The sequence below is a fragment of the Hetaerina americana genome, unplaced genomic scaffold (assembly GCF_022747635.1).
Source record: "Hetaerina americana unplaced genomic scaffold, ioHetAmer1.1.p SCAF_1, whole genome shotgun sequence".
NCBI classification, from domain to species: Eukaryota; Metazoa; Arthropoda; class Insecta; order Odonata; family Calopterygidae; genus Hetaerina; species Hetaerina americana.
This window is the reverse complement of record NW_027286069.1, coordinates 75019532-75047420: the sequence shown is the minus strand read 5'-3', so window position 1 is coordinate 75047420 and position 27889 is coordinate 75019532. Positions and strand designations below refer to the sequence as shown.

The window sequence follows — 27889 nt, the reverse complement described above, 5'->3', positions numbered from 1 at the left end:
GTTGTATAGTTGATGTTTGCATATGCTAAATCATAGGCAGGTTATCCTTCATATATACCCGTACTAGTTATCCATTATGGCGCCCTTCATTATATTTGATTTTCAAGTGGCTATGTTGAAATTATTTTCCTTGTGAGGAATATATTCGTAAAATAATGTATTCCGGCAATTTGCTGGATTGTGATGCAAGCAAGCAAAGGGTCTTAACCCTTTCCAACATATGCTCCATCTGCAGCTTCACCCAGGGTGCAAGCAGCCTCCCCTTCTCCAGCAAGGGGTCATCCTGGGCACAGAAGACTTCAGCCATGAATCCTTCCGACCACGGGTAAAGATTGCTAGAATTGGGGTGGTGTTAGGTTGCACATTCCCTGTTTTGACACTTAATACTTTGGGTCTCCTTTTCTAGAATACATGCGCAGTGCATGATGTCACTCAGAAATATTGTGTGATGATTGGTTTCAAGATAATTTACTGTTCTGGTGGTGGAAATGAATGGTAAATTTTATGTATTTGCTGTGTGCATGTGTATTTTTCATTTATACCACCTGTTTGCATGATTTACTGGTCATCAGTGTATTTTGTTTTAGTGTGATGATATTTTGGTGGAATTTGATGGCTTACATTTCCATAGCATATGAGTAGAAAAGCTTAGTAGTTTAAGTATGTGTACATACTAATACTTGAAAATTTTAGTGGATCATGCTTGACTATGTTTATGTTTAGAAGTTGTTTGGTAATTATTTCTTGTAAAGTATCTATGCTCAATGTTTCAATGGGTATATATATGTATCACACTTTAATGGTTGGTCTTTTTAAAGTGCTTAAAATAGTTTCTTGTTCCCAGCTTCTCATGAACCACCCCAAGGTTTGTAGGGTGTACAGCATTCGCAGTATCACTGATTAAATTGTTCCAGCTTCCTGTTTGAGCTGAAGATAGAAGCTCTTCTGGTTGCATTCATTAATGTGCTTTCAGACCTGCAGTGTTTGATGTCGTTGAAGGACCAACCTTGCTTTTGTGTTTCTTTCCTCCTGCCTTTTCCAGTTTTTATGATTGTAGAAGATACTGTTGTAAATTTTTTCTATTAGGATTACTTTTTCACCAGTTAACCTCGGACCAATTTGGATGGCTTTACAAAGACTTAGGATGTTGAGAAGTTATTGTTGATAGTTACAGGTATAATTAAGCTAAACTTAGTAAAGAGTGCTAATAACATGCCTTGATCTCAGGATAGAGGAGGGTAGCAGTTCAAGAAACAAGTGTGGGTAAATGGGTCTTCTAATACATTATGTCAAGTGTTTTATCATTTCATTATATACCTTCTTTTTATTACTGTAAATAAAAATAACAAGTTTGCAATATTCTTAAATGCATATTTTGTGAGTTTAAGTAAGTTTTTATTGAAAGTAATCATTTCTTGTCATGTTAAATTTTCTATCAGAGTAATCTACGAAAGGGAATTTAATGAAATGAAAATTTTTAATTGCTATAAATAGTGTGGCTGGTACTTTGGACAGATGTGGAACTTAGCAGCAAGGTTAAGAGAAACTTGCCAAGGATATTCAGGAATTCATCTATTTTATCTTGTTGTCTACATCTAGGAATCCCAATAAACTACCTTAGTTTTCTGTCTAGAGGGAGATTGAATATTGTACTATTTTTATATGTAGGTCTTTGTAAACCTTGTTAGATTTCTTCAATGGTAAACATATTTCACATTTTTAGCCACTTTTGATGATCCACATTTGAAGTTCATTTATTTTAAATGGCTGTTCTTTTTGAATAAGTTCACTTATCCACTTGGCACACTCAAACCTTGATAAATATCTCACATATTTGCCATTTTTGTAAAGTAATAAATAATATTATAATCTGAATTCTCATTACCTGCTTTATGTATTTTTGGCTTGATTTGTGGCCCCCAAGTAATAGGATGACCACTCTAAACTTGTAAATTTGACATGCTCCAGTGTACTGGGACTTCTCTAGTTGTGTGACATGAAACATTTGATTTTGTTCGTCTGAAATACTTGAAAGAGTATGGGATCAGATGATTTTGAAGAAAAAAATATTCTTGAATATAGTGACCTTTTAGTATCCCCTATCATGTGGCAATTAAATATCATGTAATAAAGAATAATTACAGTGGAAACTCATGTGAGCATAAACTGTAAACTATCTATCTCATAAAGCAAAATGCTTTGTAGTGAAACAATTTTTTGCATATAATTTATGTACAATACTGTAATATGGAACAAAATAAATTATGTACAAGGTTTATTCAAAGAAAATTATGCATACAATGATTAGGATCATGGATTGCGTTCTCCTTTTCTTCTAGTGCTGAATTTAGCAACAGGGAATACAAACTCTATTTGTTAAAGCAAAAAAGAAACTAAATACATCTTGAATGATTTATGATGCATACCTACTTCCTTTTTACCAGAAAGTTGTGTAGAGACATTTGTTTTTTCCAATGCTTCAAAATTTGATAAAAATCAAATTTTGAAGCGTTGGAAACTTCCCTTTCTTACAAATTATGTTCTCATTTATAGTGTCATTTTGCTATTGCTTTTTGCTTGTGCATATTAGAAGCAACCTGTCAACATCGTTGAAAATACGTGCGCTTTTGTTGATACTCTCGTCACTCTATTTGAAGTATCTGTCTCCTTAGTCTTGTCTGTGTTCTTGAAGAAGAGGCTAATCATTGATGTTGACTGATTTTTCAATGATTTTTTTAGTTTCTACAGTTATTTATTATTTTTATTTTATAAGGATTTCTCTTTGAGGTCAATTTGAAAACTATGCACAAAATATTATTAAACTTTGCCTTAACAAATCACTAATAATATGTTTGAATACTAGTTTGGAAAAATGCGTGATCAATAGTGATGCTAAGATTCTAGCGAAACGAGTGCTAGACATAAAGTGCTGTCTCACTTCTAGACAAACTGTACTGGCAGGGCACAGTGAATCCAGGAATCCCCCTCTCCTCGTCACTATTTAAGCGTGTCGTATTTGGGACTAATATTTTTGCTTGTTTTACGAATTAGTTGCTGTGCAAGGTGCAAGGTCTCAAGCGATGTTTCTCTGTATATGTAAGATCATGTTAATATTGCCTTTTTTATGTGTGCTATCTCAAATAAGCAGTTTTGATAAAATAGATATGCTCCATGAAATGAGTATATTTATGTGATCATGATTTCCATCTCCAATAAAAGTTGTTCACCAGCATGTTCTTAAAGAATTTGATTGGAAAAATAAAGATGTGTTAATTGCTGCAAAAATGCTACTGTAAAAAATTTGATACCAAAAGGAATGAAGAACTGGTACCGACTGGCTGGGTTACCAACCAATTCTTTGGTAGGGGCATATGGCTCTGAATTTCTCTCAAATTTTTCCCATGGAATTCTTGTCCTTGCAGAAACTTCCAGCAGCTAATTCCCCATAATATAAATGAGATGGCGTAACTCCATGTTTTCCACATTTTACCATTAATCGAATTCAACTGTAAGGAGATGTTTCAACTTCCTAGCAAACCAGGGATAAATATTTAGGTTAAATACTTCCGTTTGATTTCCTGTAGGGATTTCTAACTCCATGTATGAATTATTACAAGTTCATGTTACAACAATTCATCAGCTTTAGTAAGCTTTCACCAATTTGGTATTGATAGGTTTTTTGTAAGCCATTTGTTTAAATATTTTATAAATTTTTCGCTAACCCTAATGGTGGTGGGGAAATTCTCGTCTGCCAACCCAGGGGTTGCAGGTTTGATTCCTGCCTAGGTGGTTTTTCATCCACCTAGGGCTTAGGTGTATGTAATTGTAACATAGTTATATCGTTGTTTTTAAGGCCAAAGTGCTGTTTTCGAACAAATACAAAATAAATGAATATGAGGTAAAGCACAGTGTCTGAGCTCTGTGTAGATAGAAATTGCTCTTTGTACTTTGATTTTTGAGCCTGAAATCAACATTATTCTTGTTTCTTATTAATGCTTTACTTGATTTACTAATATGTAACTGTATAAAAATAGTAACTTTGAATGTAAAAATAATTCATTTACTAACATTTTTAAAAGTTTCAAAACAATGGATTTCCTTTTCATATTTCAAGATTTAGTAATTCCCCATGTATTGCCATAGAGCTATGAGTGTTTATATTACATTAGGCCAGTTTTCACATTTTTATGACCCTCTCTTTTGCAATGGTCTGTAAGATAAGAACCATCCCTCATCATGCATAAGTATTGTCATTTATGTATCAAATGGAACCTTTTCCTGTCCTAAGTTAAAAAAAAATAATATTTAAATTTGAAGGAAGTATTTTCACAATGTTTATATACTGATCACTTCATTCATGTATGTGCTTGTAGTGAAATGGTACACTACCTTAAAAGACAACCATTGCATATTTTAGTGGTACATGTGAGAATACATAACAGCAAAATGGAGCAAATATTTAAAAACTTATAAAATGTGGTATTTTAATGGAATGTCATAATTTCAGAATTGATGGGACCAAAATTTAAAGAAATATTGAATTACAGTTATTAAGGAGGGAAATATAACTTTTTATCTGTCTTATACATATCTATTTCAGTGAATTTACTAGAAATTCATTCCAGTTTTCTTCTGTTACTAAGGATTCAGATCTTCCTCTCATTATTACAAAGCATTCGAAATGTTTGTTTTACCCATCTTTGAAAGTGTCTTTGGAGTTATTTCCATTTCATAGTAGATTTTCCAGCCTTCTAGTTTACTCGGACACAGATAACGAACGCCAAAGGTTTATAAGACTAATTTCATATAAAAAAGTGTGTGGTCAGCCTTGACCCAAGCAAATACATAATTGACCAGTTGTGAGTGGGGGTTGCCTATATCTGAAGAAAAATCACTAGTAGAATCCAATCTTTAAATTAAATATAATTTTTTCCGATTAAAAAAATTCATGATGGTGGAAATAAAAAAGAATTTTAATATTTGCATCAGCGATAGAATCCTCTTACCTTACCTCTTTGCTTAATCTGGAAATTATTTAAGAGAACTGAGAATTCAAGAAAATGCATCTAGTTTTTGGATTCAGCTTTGGTAGAAATTTTTCTCCAGTAGAGTTCAGTTTTATACTTACTATTTATCAGTACAACTTGAACTAGATAATTTTCTAAGCCAATGAAGGTTGGTGAAAGATTTTGTCTTGAATGAATACATGTATACATATTTTTGCAGCTTTTATAGAAATATACATACATATATATTCATATATATATATATATATATATATATATATATATATATATATATATATATATATATATATATATAAATATATATTTTGATGTCTTTCATTGCATTTGTTGCATGAGGAATGTAATGTCATTTGAAAATGAGAACCATGATAAACTAAACTTCATTTTGTGTACATTTTATGTAGCTTTCACGTAAAATTTCTCATTTGAACATATTCATATGTTCGTAATGTAGAATAGTTATTTCCAACCAAAGATAGAAAAGATAACTAACTATTACAAAAGAACCAATTTTGTAATAAGCTTGCAGTTATAGTTCACAGTTCTAATAGAATCTCTTCTAGCTCAGAATTTTGTACATGATAGTGTTGCTTGCATAGCATCTCATGGTAACTCAAGAGTTGATGCGACCCACATGTAGGTTGTGGCATGCAGCTGTGAGCATGATGGTTAATGTTGTTTTTATCATTTACTGAGGTATGAATAACTTTCAGGTTTCATGAATTAGGTGTGGCCTTGATTCTTACATTGGAGTTGTACGTTAATTGTGTGATTAATTTGGAACAAAATGATAAAATATAACAAATGTTCATGATAGTTATTTACTTCATTGTTAATTTGTGATTTGACATGTATCTTAAGAGAAACAGGAATAGAAAACTATGAATTGTCAAAGAAACTGTGGGAGATGCTGTAACAGTAACTTTTAACGGAGTCATACACTAATATGCATTTCATTGCAACAATTTCAGTGTAAAAATCATTCGCCTTGACTGGGATCCCGGTCAAGGTGAATGATTTTTACACTATGAAATTGTTGCATTGAAAACTATGAACCTTAAAAAGAGCTAAAGAAGTTTAGAAGAGTGCTTTTTGGTAGACATTATTGTGGATTGTTAGACACCATCTTTTCCCTTAATGTGGGTATATCTTGATGGTTTTTCCCTTCACTGGAATGAATTGTTTGATAAATTGGACTTTTATCAAGCACTCAAAACTCACTTCTAGATAACAACTATTTTCATATGAGGAATTAAAATGGCTCCTCATAACGGTAAGGCATATGAAAGTTAAAATGTAAAGAAGTAGTTAGTGGAACATTAATGAGAGTAGGTATATAAAGCTCAGAATAAGATATTGTAATAATTTTATTCATTCGAATGACAGTTTTTTAAAAAAAAAGGAAGAGCCTGTGATGGATTCCCACCCACCCTTCTCATTCCACCTGGTATTAACTTTGCTTGTCCATATCTTACAGTGCTTTGTTATTCAATGACTTAAATTTTGATTATCTTATAGATATTATCCCTCCAAGATTTAATGCATAAAAGAGTTGAAAACAAGTTTTGGAATAATAACAATAATTTGACTTTATTCGAACGAGATTGAGACTGTGGCAATCCCATCTTACATCGAACCCGTAATATTTTGAGGTGAACTGAAGGGGAAATATTCTTTGCCTTGAAGTCCACCATAGGTTCTTTTAATTATTAGTCATGCTGATTTTTAATATTTAGTTCTATCATAGTTAAAATAGCTCAAAATTTTGCATATGACTTTGCAAATTAAGGTCCAGAAATTCAATTAAAAATGTTGTTCTCATGACCACACAACTTAGATATTTCTGGAGTGAAACTTAATTCCCATCGTGGCAATTATCATTCCAATGGCTTTTCAAAACAGTGTCTAAATTCAAATATCGCCAGCCCTTGATGTTTTGGACTATGAATTACTTAACACTCTCACTCTTCTTACGCATTTTACTAATCATTTTACGCACTGAATGGTTGAGGCCATAACTTTGTAGAATTCTATTTTTAACTAAGGAAAAATAATATCTTTGCTTTCTACAAAATAAACTTTATCCGTCAACTAGTTTCGTTACCCTGTAAAATCATCAGGACTAGTGGTACAATATACATTTTTCTGAGTTATATACTCGGTCGGGTAGAGGTAGCGGATGGGAGATGGGGGAATGTAATTAAGGAAAGGAGAGGTGTAAGAAGGGGGGGGGGAAAGGTTGGGAAGGGAGCGTGGGTCTGTATCATGGGGATTTTTTGGGGTGTAGAATAGGAATGTCCAGGAGGGGTGAGTGGAAAGGGAAGAGGTGGTCATTAGTTATCTTTTCCTTCTTCTTAACCATTTTTAGAATTTCTAAATGCTCTCGGATATCCAGCTGCGTCCCTTTCTTCACTCTGTGCAGTAAAAAGGGACGCAGCTGGATATCCGAGAGCAGTTAGAAATTCTAAAAATGGTTAAGAAGAAGGAAAAGATAACTAATGACCACCTCTTCCCTTTCCACTCACCCCTCCTGGACATTCCTATTCTACACCCCAAAAAATCCCCATGATACAGACCCACGCTCCCTTCCCAACCTTTCCCCCCCCCCCTTCTTACACCTCTCCTTTCCTTAATTACACTCCCCCATCTCCCATCCGCTACCTCTACCCGACCGAGTATATAACTCAGAAAAATGTATATTGTACCACTAGTCCTGATGATGTTACAGTGTAACGAAACTAGTTGACGGATAAAGTTTATTTTGTAGAAAGCAAAGATATTATTTTTCCTAAGTTAATCATTTTATGTTTAAATTCAAAGGAAGAAATATGTCAAGGCCTGTAGCGATATCCCAAATATTTGAAGCACGCAAATACTTAAGATTCAAACCTAAATTTTAAATTCCTACGTGTAAAAAAGATTGAAACTTCAATTTGTGAATGATTTTCTGTTAACTTCAGCCTATCCATAAGTAAAATATACATGTTAGATATTTTACCCCCATTTTCACTGATGAAATATTGCTAATAAAATCAGGAAAATAGTCATACTAATTAGTTCATAAGGGTTTTGTTTGTTTAAAGCAGTACCTCCAGCTAGATTTGTTCAAAATAAGAATGCTGTGTTTTGAAAAAAGGAATATAAAAAAATAAGGAAATGCTATCTTTTTGCTGCTAAAACATGAATATAATACTTCAATCAAATGATATGCAAAGGTAATGAGAATTTTTCAGGAACTAATATTTTTTAAAACTATTATCAAATTCATTAGACCTTTCTGTTATGGTACCATGTAAGAAAAGGTTAATTGGTGATGGGCTTCAGTTGTAGGTTTTATTTTAGCTGCCTCTATGTGAAGTTTTAATTTATTTATGGATTTGTATAATGGATAGTAATATGCTTTTGAAATTAAAATGGAAATGTAGCCATTAACTTTCTTAGTGAAACAAGTATGTTCATCTTTTTTGCTCTTTTAGGAAGGTGGCTTACATGGTAATCATCCACTAACACTTGTGGAGCATAGTGTCGCTTTCCTATCCTTTTGGTTATCACTTCTTCCTTCTAATTTGGTTAACTTTTCTGTTATCACAGCTCCACTTTCTCTCTTTGGCAGATGTCCTAATTATCCTTCTCTTCTCTTATAGGAGATTTAGTGTAATTCACCACTAAAGAAACATTGGCTTTAATATAATATGCATGATTGATGAAATGGCATTGTTTATTATCCAATTTTATTATGGTATAACCAGTTTGGGACAATATCAGGTGATGGTGATACCTAGTTGTGTCAAAATCATTACTATTCATTGAAACTGGTGGTACCATAATAATATTGGGTAAGGTAACAAGGTATGTTTGAATCAGTAAAAATGAAAAAGAAATTGATAGTTGAGTCTGGAAAAATTAAAAGATAACGTGCATATGTGTTAAGATTCACTAATCTATAGCATGTATTACTTACTGTTTTGATATTAGTTGAGTGGCATATTTCTTATCATCCATTAACGGCATGTGATACTCCTTCCTCCCTTGGACCTCTGACTGCTGCTTACCTGCTGGGACAAATACAGGTTCAACCCATCCTTCAACATGGCTGCCATCAAGCAGGTCATCAATGATGCTGTTGAAAGAGGTATGTTAAAGTTTTTGAACTAGTGCTGTAATGTGGGGAAGCAGGCTAGGATGTATTGCAAGAGCAAGTGTATCGGATGTAACAGCTGTATTGTTTTGGTTGGACTTAGTTGTAGCTTCATAATTTTAATCCATCTGCTTTGCAATATTTTTTGGTAGTAGACCAAATTAATATAAAATCTTCTTTTTTATTCAATATCTATTCATTTAGTCCATAGGTATATAGTGCATTTTAATGAGTTCTGCATGTTTCTTGGGTTTTCATTGCATTTGTTGGCTTGGATAAATAAATTTCACCAGTATTCCAGCTGGGGCCATCAGGTAGATGGTTGAAATATTCATCACATAGGCCATCCCATCTTATACCTGTCGTTTGAGTGATTATTTGCCAGATTACTTATCCATATACTATGGAGTGAATATCCATAATATCAGTTGAAGTTTAGTGGTGTTTGGGAAATAAATATACACTCCTTTGAAAAAATGTTGAATATTGTCTCTAAGCCTCATCAAATTGTCATTTTCTTCATCAAGCAGTTTTACCCTGTGCTGACGTTATGATTTTTCTGTACTCTTAGCAATCTTTTCAGTGGCTCCTGTGATAAAAGGGATGCTTGGCTTATGCTTTGGCCTTCAATATTTGGGTTTATTATTTTTTATCCTTTCCCGGGTCATGCTTTCGGTGCAATTGTCCTCCTTTCAAAGAGAAGTGATTCTATCCTGTATTGATTAGGGAGGCAGTCAAAATAAACACCAGAGTACTGAAATCAAGAAGATGGCTACATAGTTTGTGGAAAAAAGTTATTCAGCATTCAATAAGTTCTCTCGGGTTTCCCACCGGGTCAGGTTGCTGTACACCGACGTTTCGAAGGTTGACTCTGCCATGGCTTCACCCTGAAGACGATGGCAGAGTCGGTGTACTGCAACTTGACTCAGTGGGAAACCCGAGAGAACTTATTGAATACCATACGCCAGGAAAACCTGAGATCCTTCAAGTTATTCAGCAACCACCCAATCAGAGGGCAGTTATAAGATGGAATGGCGTACATGTAAGTGGTAACAACTACAGCAATCTACCTTCGACCTAGAGATGCCAGCTGGAATGGTGGTGAAACTGTTGTCTATCTAAGCCAAAAAATGTCGTGAAAACCCAAGAAACATACAGATCTCATGTATTCATTTTGATATTTTGGTGAAAATATTTAAACTTACTGTTTCAATGCTAGTTTAACAAATGTTTTGATAATTATTAAAACAATCTGGTAGGGTGTTTGGCCATTAACTTGGATCTTCTATACATCAGGTATATAATTTTTCCCAAGGTTAATGAGTGTTGTGTTTTAATAATTTTTAAATATTACTTTTAGCTGGTGGTTCACTTAGTAAATTATTGCTTCATTCCAAGTGCTCTAGCTAAGATAGCTAGAGTTTGCTTGTTTGCCAGATATAGTAAAATATTGGTGAATGACTTCTTTTACAAAGCATTTAGAATCCATTACTTTGAGATTGACTAATCCTTTCTGCTTTGATTGTCCATTTCATTTCATTGCATTGCAAAGTCTGTTATAATCCTAAATAAATTTTTCGGTTTTGGAGTGAACAATATGCCTAGTGCCTCTTACTTAAGTGCGACCAACAGATTAAAAGAATCAGTTGTAATTCAGATGCGGTGGTTGGGTTTTACTTGACAAACTTTTCTTATTGTTAGCGCTAGAAAAAAGAATTAATTTTTTGCGAAGGGTTTGAATGTATTGCAAATGATAGTAACACTAGGGGTGTTGGCAATGCGTATTAGGTGTCTTTCGTCAAAATTGTTCTCACGAAACCTACTTAGTGGACCTTAAGTCATGAAACACCATTCCTTTTCAGGATATAATATGTATCTTAGGCAATCTATCAATTTAAAAAATGTACTGGAGACCTCTAATTTATATTTAAAGTTCTAGTTAATTCCTTGTAGAAGATTATTACCTTAATTTAATTTAAACTTGATGTACCCAGATATATAAAAGGTAACTTCATCCATCAGAGAATTCAATTGGAAATCAGGAATGGGATTCCAACAATGGTATTCAGTTGAAATTGCCTTTCTATAGAATGTCAGAGAATTTGGTAGTGCGTTATAAAACAAGATTTTTTTAATTGAATAAAGAATATTTTAGTGATAACATTTTTCTGTCTAGAAAAACTTTTTATGGTGTATCTGATTTCAGTATACATTAAAGTCCGTTCTTGCCTTGATAATGGTTTAATTGTAGTTCTATTCATTGGGGTTTGTGATTGAATAATTATATCTAAATTTGTGATATAATGATGCATATTGGATTTAATAACTAGGATACAATCAATATGACAATTTTAAAGGCATCATCCAAAAATTAACTGGTTAATATTTAAAGTTAATATAATATATAATAAGTTAATAATATTTTAACATTAGAAAAATTAAACTCAAACAGCTTATTTAAAGCCGATGAAAATGTGTTCCAATATTTGCATGAGATAACTGATTCACATGCATGAAAGTAAATTATCACATTCTCATTGGTACACCTCAACATGCGACAATGGTTCCTCAATGCAGAAGGTAATGTGAACATATTCTAAAACCTTTGTGCTTATTTGGGATATTAGCAAGTCTTAGAGTTATGTGCTAATGTAGTTGATTAAAAATTTAAATTTGCCACTGCTAACCATTCTGATTTTGTCCATCTCAGAAATATCATTGTGGAAATTCTTAAAAATGTTGTCTACATTTATTTGTAAACATCTCTGGTAGGTAGCATTGCATGTAAATTTTTGCATAACAATGATTGTATTGTTTAATAAAATGAAGGGTGGTACAATTGGTAAATTATTTGATAGAAATCAACTCTGTGGGCACAGCAAAAATCTATGTCAAGCAACTCTTATGGCTGGCTTGCAATTTCATGAAATTGTATCATACCTGAATTCCTTTAATTGACAGTGAGGATGCCCACTCCAATGCGTCTTCGAGACCTCATTCGGCAAATACGTGGTGCACACACGGGTAGTGAGGAGAGAGCTGTTGTAAACAAGGAATGTGCATATATTCGTTCTACCTTCCGGGAAGAAGATCCCGTGTGGAGGTGTCGTAATGTTGCCAAACTCCTCTACATCCATATGCTTGGGTAAGAATCATTTTATTTAGTGTTATTGAATCGAGTGTGAATTGGTGGAAGTTATTGAGATCCATAATTGAAACAATTTTGTGGTTTCCACAAATTTAATGACAAAAAACATGGCACAATGGATTTTGCTCCTCTTGTTAACTCATATCTCTTGGCATTCTGTTGTGATGATTGAACCAAGTGCACCACCCCTTGGCATTCATCCTTTTCCCCTTGCCACAAACTTGCATGTCCCTCCCCACTATTTCCTACCAATGGCATTGCAACCTGCAGATGTCACAAAATGTATTGTACATGATTATTTAGTTTAGAAAAAGGCGTTGTGCAATGTTCATTGTCATGAAATCTGTAGAAAGCATAAAGTTATGTATATTATGAATGATTTAATTGATTAAATGATACCTTAAAAAATGAAGATTCAACTGGGAATAATACCTATTTCAGTAGAAGTACTGCTGACTGAAATGTGTACCTATGGTGGTACTAGTAGCAACTGATGTGGTGATGCTACTTACTAAGTGTAAAAGTTTGAAATAAGGTTTTTTTTATTGGAAGAATGATAAAAAGAGCTTTATTCAAAGTGTGCTCCATTGTTAGTTATATATCTTCCCCATTTTTTGGGCAATTTGTAAATACAATGTTAGTAAAAATCGTTCCCTTTTGCTGTGAACCATTCATTGAGCCATTTTTTCACATCTTCGTACAAACCTAAGCACTGCTCAGCACGTGGGTGACCTATTGATGCATACAAGTGGTAATCAGAAGGAGCCAAGTCTGATGAGTAAGCTGCATGGGGTAGAACTTCCCAGCTGAGTGCTTCCAATGTGCCATGAGCCGGTTTTGGTTAATGTGGATGGTGCGCCTGGGTCTACCCATGATTTTTTGCATTTGGGTTTCTCCAAATAAATCCACTTTTCATTGCCAGTAGCGATACGATGCGAAGACGACTTCCTTTTTTATCGTGCGGGAAAAATTTCACATTTGTTTTAGAGAGGCAGATGGAGAGGCATTCTTGAATCCAGTCTTCTTAATCTTTCCAATCTCTTGAAGGCAATTGGAAACAGCTTGTTGACTAATGCTCAAGTGCTCTGCGAGTTGTTTTTGTGTTTGTGTTTAAATTTCCAAATCTTTGTCCAACAATGCTTGCAATTCCACATCTTCGTACCCTTTTGGCGGTTTTCCATGTTCCTTGTCTGCAACATCAAATTCACCTCTTTTGAAATGCTGAAACCATCTTTCACAGGTATCTTACGATGAAGCATATTCAACATAAGCTTCTTGAAGTAATCACCATGATTCAGCAGCAATTTTCTCCAAATGAAAACAAAAAATTGGTGGTTCGTGAATGCTCCTTGTTCGAAGTATATTTTAACGTATTGAACACAGCAACACTTAACTATGCAATAATTTCAATTTATCACTCTTTCACGTCTGACTCTTGTTGATGGCACAACAAAATGAGATAGATGTCAAATCTTAATACCACAAACTGCATAGTTGCACCATCTGATGTCAGAAATCTGCATTTCATACTTGAACACCTGGTATATGTATGTGTTTCTTATAAATCAGCATTAGTTCTGTCTCTTTCTGTGTGCTCAAGTGTCTTTCTGTTTTCTATAGTACTTTGCCTACACTTAAAAAAGTATATTTGCGTGCCATATCTTTAAAAAAAATGTGTCTGTTATCAGAATATACTTCAAACATTAAAATAATAAGTTTGAAATAAACTTTTTAGTATAGAAAATTAAGGCCCATTTTAGAAACTTTAATCATGATAACAGAGGGCACTGATGCGTCTTTAGAAATAACTATTATTAAGCATTCTAGGTGAATAGTAATATTTTGTTTAGATATTCATTGCAAATTTCTACATTTAAATGCTATATTTGTTGTTACTTTTCCAGTTTTTGATTCGTGTGACCCAAATCATTTATTATTATAGTTGTGTGGAATTCATGCCATAATATATGCTAGATCTAATCCAAGGAAAAATAACACTGAATGCCAATGAAAGGAATAAATTGAAAACAAAGAGTTTTTCAAGTTTTCTATGCAGTATATGATAATTTCAGGCATAAATAAAGATGAAAGAATTTTGCACATAGTGTTGGTGACCACCATGGTCTTGGCCAAAGAGCACTTGAGGATATGGGTATAACATTAAAGTTCTTGGTGCTGGACTTGTTCTGGTGTATTGGCTTCATGTGCCTAGTTTTAATACATTACTTAAACCTAACATACTGGTATTGTTCTTTTGGCTTTTTGGCCATTGGTTCAAATTGTTCTCACATTTCTGTTCCTCTAGACTTCATCTCAAGCTTCATTGTTATTTTTCTTACGCTTCTGAGTTCTTAATTTATTTTAGCTGAAACTTTGGTAGATGTTTCTCTAAATATATCCTTTTTTCCCTAGATACCCTGCCCACTTTGGACAATTGGAATGCTTGAAGCTGATAGCCTCACCACGTTTTACAGACAAGCGCATTGGATACCTTGGAGCGATGCTACTCTTAGATGAGCGACAGGATGTTCATCTGCTTATTACTAATTGTTTGAAGAAGTATGTGATTATATTGTGTATTATTGATACATTTTTTGTTGATTTACCTCTCAAGTGTGACTATAATATTTGTTTTAATTCACATATTTTGAATTGGATAATGTTATTATTGTCAATTTAATTGGCAAGTGCCATAGTCATTTGCTTATACCATAGTCATTTTTTCCCGATTAATTTCCACCTCCATCCTTAGTGACCTTGGAAGTACTACCCAGTTTGTTGTTGGGTTGGCATTATGCACCCTTGGTGCTGTAGCCTCTGCAGAGATGGGTCGAGATCTTGCAGGAGAAGTTGAGCGCCACCTTCGGTCTCCTAATGCATATGTACGGAAGAAGGCGGCACTATGTGCCACACGGATTTTACGTAGGGTTCCTGACTTGCTCGAGATATTTTTGCCTGCCACACGTTCTCTTCTTTCAGAGAAGAATCATGGTTAGTGTTATTATTTAGGCTAAAGAGATATTTTATTCTATTATTGCACATTATAATTTGAAATTGATGCAGTTTTGTTTTAATTGAATTTTATTCCAAATTTCATCTATCAAATAGGTGTTTTAATCACTGGTGTAACCCTAATCACCGAGATGTGTGAACACAGCCCTGATACGCTTGCTCATTTTAAGAAGGTTAGTTTGAACTACTGTAAGTGTTTTTACCTAACTTTATGGAAATTATTTTATGCAAAGTTATGCCAATATTTCATCATTGATTGAATGAACGTTAAGATTTGTTCATTTTAATCATGCATTTTATGGTACATTAAAGCAGATTGCAATAATTTAAGCAGCATATCTTATCAAGATTGGTTGTGCATTTATTTGAAACTTCAAATTATATATTCCTTGTACTGCCATATGTTGTTTTTACCATCTGTTTTACTTTTAATAAAATACTGTATTTTCGCATCAATAATGCACACGTTATCTGTACAAAAATGTTCAGATGATCGAAAAAATGACAATACGCATTAAGTAATGAAAATTGAAAAAATCCAAACATAAATGTATTTTTACACATACTCATCCGATATAGACATTTTTACACACACTATATATAATTTTTACGTGCGCATACAAGTGTTGTGTATATGTATGTACATATGCGAGGCATCTATTCCCGTTCAAGATAACTATGAAGCCCTGGGCGTGCGGTATCTATACAAATTTATGATAACTACAAAGTTCTGGGTGCCCGTTATACATAAGGTGCACCTTATCGATGGGAAAATACGGTATTTACCTTAGTATGAACTTGAGCCTGATTAGAAGAGCACATTTTCATGTAGTGAGCAAGATGAAAGGTAATGCATCTATTTCAAAATAGGAGAAAATCTAAAAGCTTGATGATGTTTATTGTGCAGTTCATAGTACGGTTTAGAAAAATAACTATAAATGCATATTAATACAAAGTCAGTATCATAAGTTTCCAATTGCTACTACTTCCAATGGAAACCATCAGGGGTCTTCGAGCGAAGTCTGTCAAGTCATCAATGCTATTGATTTAATAGGTGGAGGAGCCGAGGTAAGGGGTGGATTCTAAATTAAAATATATAAAGAGCAACTTGCAACTACGTTCACAAAAGCTTTTGTAAGAACTTTATGAAGCTCAAAATGACAGGCCTTGTTTCAATTTTTATCCATTCATGCTTCTATGATAAACAATCATATTCTTGATGGTGAATAGTAAATCATTGTGTCATTTTACCAGCCTGCTGAATTTGAAACTGTGAAGTAATTGTTTTTTCTTTTCCATGCGAGTATTGGGTAAACCTTTGGCCTAATATCTCATACGTACACACTTATGCTGCTTCAGGGATTATAGTTTTTATATTATTATTTTTTTATAATTTTGGGTTTTTGATTGAGTGACTGGTAGAGTATTTGAACTAGTGGATGATATTGAATGTACATTGGTGGATAATTCAGAAATTAAATAGGTTAGATGAAGAGATTGAAAGGAATGTAAATGTTGGAAAAAAGGTTGGTAGGGTTTGGAGATTATCTGAACATGGATGTTCATTTTAATCCAGCAAAAATTGTTGCTGCATATGAAAGTGTGCTCATCTCCACATAAATGTCGTTAGGTGAAACTTTGATTTGCTTATGTGCAGGATTGCCAATTAAATATGGTTGTTTTTTGATTTGAAATTTGCGGAGTATCTCAGGTAAAAATGAGAAAGATAGGTTGAAGGATGAATGGGATATGAAAGAATGTGGATTGGATACACTGTTTATAAATAGTAAGAAAAATGTGTGCTATGTTGTTTGATCATGTTGAAAAAATAGAGATTTTAGTGGAATGAACAAGAATTTGCGATACTTTTTGAACAGACCTCATATATTTCTGTGCATCAGGTACAGAGAAGAAAAAAATCACTGTAATTGGAGAAATAATTGATTAAATGGTAGCAAAAGTATTTTTAATGTTCAATATTTCTATGGGGCATACGTGTCTGTTGTGGTCATGGATCTTAAGTAAGTTGTAGGAAATTGGGTAATGACTATCTAGAAAATGTGTTTAATTAAGCTTTTTATAAACTGAATTCCCAGGCTTTGTAGTGCAGCACACTTTGCTGGACTAGCACTTTAAGCATGTTTAGTAGTTGTCAGGAAGCAACTTTCTTGAGCCTATGATGATGAAATTTTTTTTTGTGACTGAAATGATACTGCCCTCTCCACTGTTAGCATTTTGTTGAGGTTACTGCTGTAGTGAAACATTATATCACGATTTTTTTCAGAATATGTTTCATTTTCCGGTAAATCCATGTTTCTGTGAGGGAGGGTTCATTAACTTGCAATTACAGGAGAATCTCTGATGAAGCAGTGTACTTGCACGGGTATTCTTCATATTTTTGTCCATACTTTGGCATTCAGCAGGCATGTACAAGTATGCTTGTATCACGTGCTGAATATCAATACGAGTACCAACAATTCCTTGTAATTTTCGATACCTATTGTCACTTATTATTAAAACATGATCAATATTTGCTCTAACAAAAACTTTTTTGATTTTGTGGCAAATCTACCAAACTCTGGGAATTTATTATTGTTGGATAGTAGACACTCAGTGTCTACTTTGAGATAGAGGAAGTAGATCTTGCTGGGAAGAATCATTAAGATAGTCCATGAATGAAAGGTCGGGAAATAAAGGAATGGTATTGGCGTGATATTTCTGATGAATATCATATTTAACTCATATTCTAGTTATGTCTGAGTCTCAGCACCAACAGCCAAAAAATAGAAGTATTATAAATGATCCCATTAAATTTAAAAGAAATTAATTTAATGGTTTGGAAGATGGATACATTATGACTAATTATGTATAGTGTTACAGAAGTATATTTTACTCCCAAGCACACATTGTCCTCAACTACATAGGCAATTCGTCTTAATCTTTCTTCATAAGTTGAAAACTGCAAAACTCAAAGTATGTTTACACTGATAAATAGTGATTGTTTAGTTGAGAAACACTTTATGGTAAGTGAAAATATTATAGAACGGCTTGCCTCTAAATATGATAACTAAGTGTTTTGTCTGTATTTATATGCAAAAATCTAAGGTATCGAAGAGAATAAAATGCCATGCCTATATCTGCACACTGATAATTGATAGTTTGATGTATCAGAACATTGGGGTACTGACACTTCATTGATGGTAATATATGAACATTTGGAATTTCCAAATGTCTTGAGTCTAAAAAAAATTAATAAACAGTCCGTGGAATAAGTGGCAGGACAAGATTACCTTGGGTACCTTTGTGAAAAGTGCACTCAAGCTAATTATTTCTCATGTGCTGAGTTGATCATTGTTGCTGATCAAAATTTCTGCATTTCTACACTGCCCTTATGGTAAGAGAAAGTTAGGTTTTAAGGCTGGTGGAGAGCTTTGGGAAGGAATAATATTTGTGGGAATCATATGTAAATTATTTATTGGGTCATGTCTACAGTCAGGTTTTTAATTTAAACTTCTTGAGTAAATTTGAGAAGAGTCTTTTTAAAGTCAGAATGTGATGAATTTCTCTGCCTTGGTATGTTAATACCATTCATTATTACCATAAACTTATGATAATTGATAGTTGTGATATGCAGAAATCATTTCAGCAACTGTTGCACATATCTTCACTTTAATTGTATTGACTAATGGAATAATATATTTGCTAAATGCCTTAAGTCATTTTCATGCACATGCTGGATGTCTAGGTGACAGGTTAAAAGAATAATCTCTCTTGACTGTAGCCTCAAAACCTAATGGTTTGTCTAGTGTGTCTATTACAAAGCAACACTTTCATTTTTGTGCCATCCTTATGTACACATGTTTACCAATTAAAGTACTGAGTAGTGTAGTCAACTAGTACCCAAAAAAATGATGATGTCACTAGTGAAAGTTGTGTTTGGTAACTTCATGAAGTAAAAACTGTTAAGCATTACTTGTAATTTAATATTGGTGAGAAATCCAACATTTATTAGTGGATATCCAGGTTTGGTGGAATAAACAGAAGACTGCAAGATACTAGTGGTCTATCCACAAGGGTGGACCATCAATTGTAGTAGCATTCGTTGGCTTGTAGATCTATAGACTCTCACTAAATTGCTTTTCCCATGAAATTCATGCATGGGAGTGTACAGAAACACTACCTTTTGGATGTGAAGATTTTGTGAGCATGTGAAAATGTATTTTAATTATGTACTATTGAGGCTGAGATCATCTGAATAATTTGATGCTCCGCTGTGTGTCTGAAATTTTTTTGGTTATCTCGTAGTCAGAAAAACCTAGTATATATTTGGATGATGAAAATGGTATTTCCTTCTAATGAATAAACCTTAGTAATTACTGGATATAACTATTTCCTTTTCTAAATAAAATAATCAAAGAAAAATCCAGTGAATTGAAGATCATGTATTGACTCGATAGATTTGAAGTTGGATAAGATCAGTTACTTCCTGGAACTGTATACTCATTGATGTGCTTCATATTCATTTTTCATTCATTCTCCAGCTTCACATTCACCAATGATTCATTAACTAGCTACATTAAATACTCTGAACCTAATGGAACATCCTGCTAAATTTAAGAGTAAAAGTGATGATGGTCATTGGCCTTTGAGATATGTATTTCATTTTCAGATAGCTATCATTTGAATACCTTTACATCTGAATTCTTTTGGACATACACTTCAAGTTTATGTACTTTCTTTAATAGTCTATAATGGTTGCATAAATTTAATGTCGCATTTCAGCTCTGGAATCGGTTCTCTGATCAGTCTTGGGGGATGATTCCTTTCTCTTCATTAGCTATAACAGTTTATTCTCAGCTCGCACTTCCCCTGCCTAAGTGGGATAATTTTTTTGGGAAATACAAAAGCTTATTCTGGTAAACTGGAAATGCATTAAAATGTCCCTAATTTCATGTTATACACATTTTGGAAAGTATGAACAAGTTGAGGTGAAACATATGGTATATCACTCAAGACTGATGGTTTTGGTAATTGTCTGTATAATGAACTCAAGCATATATAATTTAAAATCATTTAACTTAAAAACTCATGACTCATTTTATCAGCCCATAGGGTCCCCTGATTATTGAAAGTATGATGGTAATTAATAGCATATTTAAAAAACCTGTCTTAATAAGGGCATAACAATTGTAAACTATTTTCTTAAATATCCACTCGAGGTGACATATATTGTTTGGGATACCCTGGAATTGACTTTTTCATGTAATAAATTTTTTATAAGGGCCAGTATAGTTTGCTTTAGAGGTATTTATAAAATTTGGCTTTTTAGGCATGCAAATAGTGTATTATTGGGCTAGTTTTAGTGAAGCACTGTGTAGCATTTATTAAATCTTTTCCTGTATTTATAATTTCAAGGATAACATTAAGGTAGAGATTTTGAAGTTATACCATAAACTTTTCATTCAGCAATTCAATCTGAAGTCATTGTAATTATTTAATTAACTGATGAGGTGCTAAGAGCTCAGTGTCAATTAACTTGTATTGACATTATATTTGATTATATAGTTGAAGTCCAGACTATAGGATGATTGCAGTTATTGAAATCAAATCTAAAGCTTAAGTTTTTATCATTTTTTAAAGTTGGACTGCAGTACTGTATTGAGAGAGAGCAAATCCATCCTTTAGATGTATTTGTACACTTCATCTTAATTATCTTTATGCGTATTCTTCATCATAAAATATCTTTAACATAACTTGAAGTATCAATATTATTCATCGTAATTCTCAAGAGTAGAGTAGGGACAATATGATATTATTTTGGTGCACTTCTGAATTGTTTCTTGTCAGTCTTATATATTTTGTGCACATGAAACAAAGTTGCACATGCATGGAAAATCCTATTGTGTTATTCAAGAGGTTACTTGCATGTAGCAGTATCATTTAAGAATATTGCTGTTCTTATGGAAGTTTGCTCTTTAACATTGAGTTTGTGATCTTGTATGAAATGCTAGGAAAACATGAGAGTAACTTCTATTGAAAACATTTCAATAGAATGTTTTGAGACTTTGTGGAAGTTATTCATATTGGAAAAGAAAATACTTTATTCTTGTGCATATATTTTATTATGCATGACCTAGGTTTCAACTTACAGATTCTTTCCAGAGCGCAGAATAAAACCAGTCTTCTTTAAGAAAGGCAACTTAGGGAACCGTTTATCTAACTGCTAGGACCAAATACCCATCATGGAATGTATAAATTGCATTGTAAGTGCTCTGCTTTTTACATTGGACAAACTGGGAGGAAATTCTGTGAATGTGTGAAAGAACATTACAACTGTTTCGAAAACAGAAATCCTTCTTCCCATTTTTCCAAGCACATAATGGACAATAACCACACAAGTGACTTTGTTCCTGAGATTTTACATTTGGAGAAGAAAGGTTTAAGATTAGATGCCTTGGAACGTTTGGAAATTTCCAAGAAAAGTCATTATAAGGGTATATTGGTTAATGACCTGATGTATTCCTACCGGTCCCGCTGACGCCATACCCAAACGCCCTCTCCCCTTCCCCCCTCCCCCCATACACAAACACCAGTTTCCCTCTTGTTACCCTACTACCATTTTACCAGCGCCTCCTCTTCTCTGTCTAGTATATAAAGCTGTGTGTCCTCTGTACTTCACCTGATGATGACTTTGTAAGACGAAATCTAGGGCGTGCATGATAAAATATATGTGGAAGAACAAAGTATTTTCTTTTCCGATATGTATATTCACTTAGTGTGCACCACTGAAATAAAAATGAATATTTAATGTAGATAAATATTGGTGTTTTTAAGGGAACTTACACTCAACTTCCATTTATGGAAATATTTTGTATCTTTCCGTACATACAGTCATTGCGTGTCCATACTTAAGAATTAGCAGATACTAGAAATGGTTTTATATTGTAGCCATATTCATTAATAGTCGATTACAATCACACAATTTTATTTCAATTATCATTATTATATTTCTAATGGAATGTTTTCCTTGTAACTTAAATATTTTCAGAGCAGAGATTGTTAATATAAAGATATCCCAGCAGCAGAAAGGAAATAATGATATACCTTAATGAACACTTTCTTTTCTAAAGTCAAAATGCAGTTTTAGAAGTTAAATTACAAAATTTAAGGAAATGTTCATTGATTGTCCATAATATTTGTTCTTGTCGATTTGTTATGTCCTTTGACTGATCCATCGTTCCCTCATTGAATATGTTTAAAAATGATATTCATGATTCCTGAATGATGATGTTTGGTTTCATTTTTATAAATATATTTTGTTAGTTTTAACATATCACATGCTTCTGGTCATGCCATTATCCTTTATGTTGAGGAAAGGGCCAAGCAATTGTTTGAGAAATTAATTTATTTTTGAGAATTCAATGGGTTAATCAATCATTAAATCCAGTACTTAAGATTGGTTTGCCCTATTTCTCAAAAATTGATGCCTAAGGGGAGGTCCAAGTGAGTATAGAACCAGAAAACATTTGGAAACGTTTTCATCATATAGTACTTCAGTAGTCTTGGATTTATTGATTTCAGAAGTCCAGCAATAACTTTGAGGTTAGGGAAAAATACCCTCTGTAATTTTTGGGTTTTCTGGTTTAATTAATCAAACTAAAGTTTTTAATTGTTATTCAGATGTTTTAAATAATATGAAATGTATTTGCTTTACATAGGGTTGTAGCATATTAATGATCCACATGAGAGAGCTCTGCATTGTTTTAATTTAATTCATTCAGTCCACTACCAGATTTTCTGAAGTAATTCAAGTTTGGAGTACATATTAGTAGCAAATAATTAATTAACTAAAGTTGAGTTTTAAGTACTATGTGCACACAGATATCTCAATTACTTTATATAATAAAGAAAACTTAACATAATAATGTATTGATAGAAAAAAGAAAGGTATATAGGATATTGGTGTCTGTTATTATTCTTTATGGACATTTTCTTATTTGAACTAATTAAAGTTATTTCAGTTTAGTCAGTTTTTTTACCAGTTCATAAATTCTATTGATGATATCAATTTCTTATTCATACATTTTTTAGGAAAGGACTAGATAAAAGTGCAATCATAGGCTAAGAATTTTCCAGGAGTTGAATATGACATTATTATACTAGGTCTTAGTATATTACACTTAATGGGTTAGTGCTATGCTTTTCTTAGGTAGGTCTAATGTCTTGTTTCTTTTGTTTTTTCCATCCCCTCTTACCTTTAACCAATTATCTCCATCTGGGCCTCATGAAACATCGTTCCATGAACTACTCAACCCATCCCTATTCCACAAAATGCTACCTTCTGCCTTTCCTCTACTGCCAATCAGGATCCTGGCCATCGTGAGGTAAACCACTCATCTCAGATTATTTCTCTATACTTCTGCTTCAACTTGGAAATGACCTTTATTTATGCTGCTCACCTCTCATTTAATTACTGGCCCATTTATTTGAAACTTTTTTCTAATTGGAGTCTTCTACATTTTATCCCATTCTTAGTTAGTTATCATTACAGTTTTACCTTTCTCTCTCATTTTGTATATCTTCCTCTTTTGGTTTCTTAAACTTTTTGTCTTCATTTCCTGGGTATAGGTGTGCATGCAGTGTTGTTTTGAGGTGGTCCACATACTCTAAAATTTTATTATATATTTTACACATGGGTTCTTTTACAAATGCCTCTTTTTGAAGTGCTAAATATATAAAACTGCATCCTATGATGGAATTAACATGTTCATAAGAGATGGCTATGATATTTTCAGCGTGTGGTTTTGGTAGATTATGAGAATAAGTATTAGTGTGTGCGTGAATAATGTGTCATTTATTTTGCTTCCTGTGGTTCATAGTTATCAGTTATTTTGTTAAAATTTTGCTGTGCATCAAAATAATTGCTTAAGATTTGCTTTTGTTGTTAGGTAGTCCTTCATGTACTTACTCTTTAGGGACAATGTACACGAGCAATAAAATGCTCTATCCACTCTCAAAAACTTGCATTCATGTGAAGAAAGTGGGAAGTGATGAGAATACATTAAGGACAGTGAACTAAGCAAATAACATAAACTTCTTCAATATGTTGATTAGGGGTTGAAGGAATCCACTCTGTTTTAAATCAGGCTGATTGCTCGTGAGGGAATTAATTGGTAATTAAACACCGTGTCTTGCTAAACTTTATCCATTTAACTGCCAACTGTTCTTATTTTGCATCATTTCAGTAAATCATTAAAATGAGTCAGTGCTTTAAGGGTCTATGTATCTTGGTCAAACATTTTGACTTCTCAAAATTTTGGTATTTTGACCCCTCTTGTGTTTAATCTTTTCTGCAAGTAGATGAAATTGTCATACTTACAGCATTTAAATAGCTCATAATAATGCCCCCAATAAAAATAATGAAAGCCAATTTTTTTTTTAATTTTCTAAATATTAATGGAATATATCAGAGTTGAATACAAAATTTCTCTCTGGTTCAGAGTAGCCTTTTCCATTTGCCAGATTAGAATTTTAAACATGACCTGGCAAATATTTTTACAAATGTTCACTTTGAAAATTGACTTCAAGTTTTTCAAGTCCTTTCTATCTCCCAAAAAATGTATGTGGATTAATTTATTGGAGATTTAAAATACCAAAAAAATATGTTTTACTGTTCAATGTGTGGTAATAAATTTTAATACACAGTTCCACAGTTTAGTCAGTGAAGTTGTTGTTGAGGCAATGCATCTATTGATTTGATTGTCCTTTTGCCTGTCATAATTAATATCTATGGATTTATTTGATTTGAAAGTTTTCTATTTTGTGCATTGCCATTTCACAATTTGGTCCCGCACAGGTATTAATATTGGATGCAAATTGGTTATCACATGTGAAAAAATATTGTTGCCATCTCTGTTGCCTTCTCACATATTGGGTTTGAGTACTCTAATGCTTATGCCATTTAAGGATATAGTTTTTGCAAAACAAATAACCTAGTAAAATATCAAATCAATACATTTAAGCTTGATGCCATGCATTTTCTGCGTACAATTGCACTAATTCTTCATGAGGTGTATTAGCCATAGAGAGAAATTATTGGTTCATAAATTTAAGCACTTGCAGGTCAAAAATATTTAGAGATAGAGAAAATATTTACTTCATAGCACATCACTTAAAAAGTTTGGCACTCTGATTGAAAATGAATAAGAGAAAGTAGGTAAATTATTCTCATGGGCAAAGCATGCATTTGCAATATTTAATTTCTGAATTTTGTTTCAAGTTCTGTAGGTAGAAGGTAGAATATTCACTATATTTATGTAGTGAAGCTTGTTTTTATGATTCTTCGCATTATGCATATGGTGAAAACATTTATTTTTAATTATAACATTGTTTGAATTTCCTGGTAAATGTTAAGACAAGGAATAAGTAAAATATGCTCAAGAAATATTTATGTTCACTATCAATACTTAATACAATATAGCCCTGTTTTTAAGGTAGAGGGGAAAACCAAGTTGGTATTTTTTTTCGATGGCTTGCGATAGTTGTGCGTATCTGAAGCAGTGTTTTTGTTATCACTTGCTCAATGCCACTAATTGAAAAATGCAAATGTTAATTTAGCCCTGTGTGTATCTGAAGCAGTGTTTTTGTTAATTTAGCCCTGTGCCTGAGAGTTACTTTTTAATTTGATGTGTACAAAATGAAATACAAGTAATCTATTTAAAATTGTAGGTTTTATATTCCATTATATAACATTATAATGCCACATGGTATTATAATAGAGTGTAGGTCACATGAATAGCTTTCTATGTTATATTTTGATTTCTGAATTTTATCTTAATTATTGGGTGATATGGTAGCCTAGTGGGTAGCATGTTGGGCTGCTAACTGCAGCTTCTTGGGATCAAATTCCAGGGCCTTTCTAAGCACGATGCTATTGAAAATTCAAGCAATTCAATTTGCTTCATATCAAAACCTTTATTTGATACTGCAGGCAGGACAAGAAAAGAAACTGGTTCCCTTAACTTCATGGCATAAATTGCACATGCTTTAAGGCTTTTAATACATAAGTTTTTCAGTGGTCCAAGCCAGGCAAATAGGGAAACCCATGTATTAGATATCAAATTTTATATAACCCTTGATAACTCTTGATTTTGTGTAATAAGTTTATAACTTTTTTAATTAAATGAACTTGCTGTGTCCCACGGTGGGTAGTCCATGGTTGACAGTCTTACTGGAAAAGGTTGGGTGGATTTGAAAAGCTACAATCCTTAGCCATAATGTATCACCGAAGCCAAGGTGCTTTGTGTTGTTGTTAAAACAGGTTTCTATTTGTTTGCTGAAGTAATAGGTTTAAATGCTACTTCCTGGATAGCAGATTCTTAGATCATCATTCAAAAATGCTTGTAGCTTGCCTGTTTTGTGCTGGCCTGTTTTGTTTTGGTTTTTGTCAGTGAAGAAATCAGAAATATATGTATCAATTTCTTTAATAACCATCCAGTGAATAGTGTGTGGTCATTGTGTCGAGTTTTTTTGTGAACTAGTTTTATTACTGACTGTTTATTTTTAAATTGATTATTTTGTCATATATTTATGACACATATAATTTTTATAGTTAAATATCAGTGTTTTTAACATGAATGTAAATTTTTTTGAAGAGCATTATGTCAGTTTTATTATGTCAGTTTTAGTCTGTGTGTATTTTGTGCATCTGACACTGCATGTAGTATTTATAGATAACTTTCTGCTGGTCCATATGATTTTTTACAACTCCGATTTCATCTAACTACGCCATATTCCCTGTGCTTCAACTTCAGCCTTTTGCAAGTATTGAAAATACATAAGTATCTATCAGCATGTAAGAAAAGATGGGTATACATTTTTCTGCACATTTTTTGTTCCATTTTTGGGGAATCTTCAGAGGAAACCTCAATTTTCACTGCCTGTTTTTTTTTAGAATGAGGTTCTTCTCAGAAGTGTTTGTGCAATAACTTCCAGCACCCAGTTTAAACTTCACTTAGTTTGTGCCTTTTGCTGCTCAATTCTCTTTCAAATGGCTCAGAGCTACATAATGCAATTATTAACCATTTTGCTTTCCAGCCATTATATCCCAGCATGGCAAACTTCTCTATGATCAGATCCACATCCCATACTGTGGGTATCCATACACTAGTCTTATGTAATATTCAGTGGAATGTGGCCATGTATTGAAAATGAATATCATTTTCAATTTTTGCCGTCAAGTTTAATTTAATTATCATAATAGTTTTTTATGATAAAATGATGCTTTTAGAAGCTCAACCATTAGTTTGATTACCAGTGAATGGCAATGCAGATGCTGACCTGCCAATAAACTGGGAAATTAGGGTTTTATCCTGCATTTTAGTCTATACCTCATAATAGGCAACTCGTGTCTCAGATTGCTGTTGATGCTTCTGAAGGTCATAAGTAGGAAAGCACCTTCATTTATAAGTAATAGTATAATGGCGTTAAAATTGTATAGCCAGAATAAAATCTCATGTTAATGATTTATTAATATTTAACAAAAGGAATTCAATAACTTCAAAG

At 33.1% G+C, this 27889-nt stretch overlaps 1 protein-coding gene across 6 annotated transcripts in view; it reads left to right on the top strand.

The window, feature by feature from the left end:
• AP-1gamma (adaptor protein complex 1, gamma subunit) overlaps positions 1 to 27889 on the top strand; it is an 81855-nt gene that overhangs the window by 25508 nt on the left and 28458 nt on the right. For 2 of the 6 annotated variants that reach the window (XM_071591619.1, XM_071591645.1), the window contains exons 2-8: positions 236 to 325; positions 9098 to 9159; positions 12127 to 12310; positions 14726 to 14872; positions 15066 to 15304; positions 15422 to 15498; positions 23692 to 23709. In XM_071591619.1, the coding sequence (XP_071447720.1) occupies positions 236 to 325; positions 9098 to 9159; positions 12127 to 12310; positions 14726 to 14872; positions 15066 to 15304; positions 15422 to 15498; positions 23692 to 23709 (817 nt within the window). The remainder of the gene's footprint in view (positions 1 to 235; positions 326 to 9097; positions 9160 to 12126; positions 12311 to 14725; positions 14873 to 15065; positions 15305 to 15421; positions 15499 to 23691; positions 23710 to 27889) is intronic. The other 4 variants (XM_071591637.1, XM_071591653.1, XM_071591627.1 and 1 more) reach the window with 3 other exon arrangements.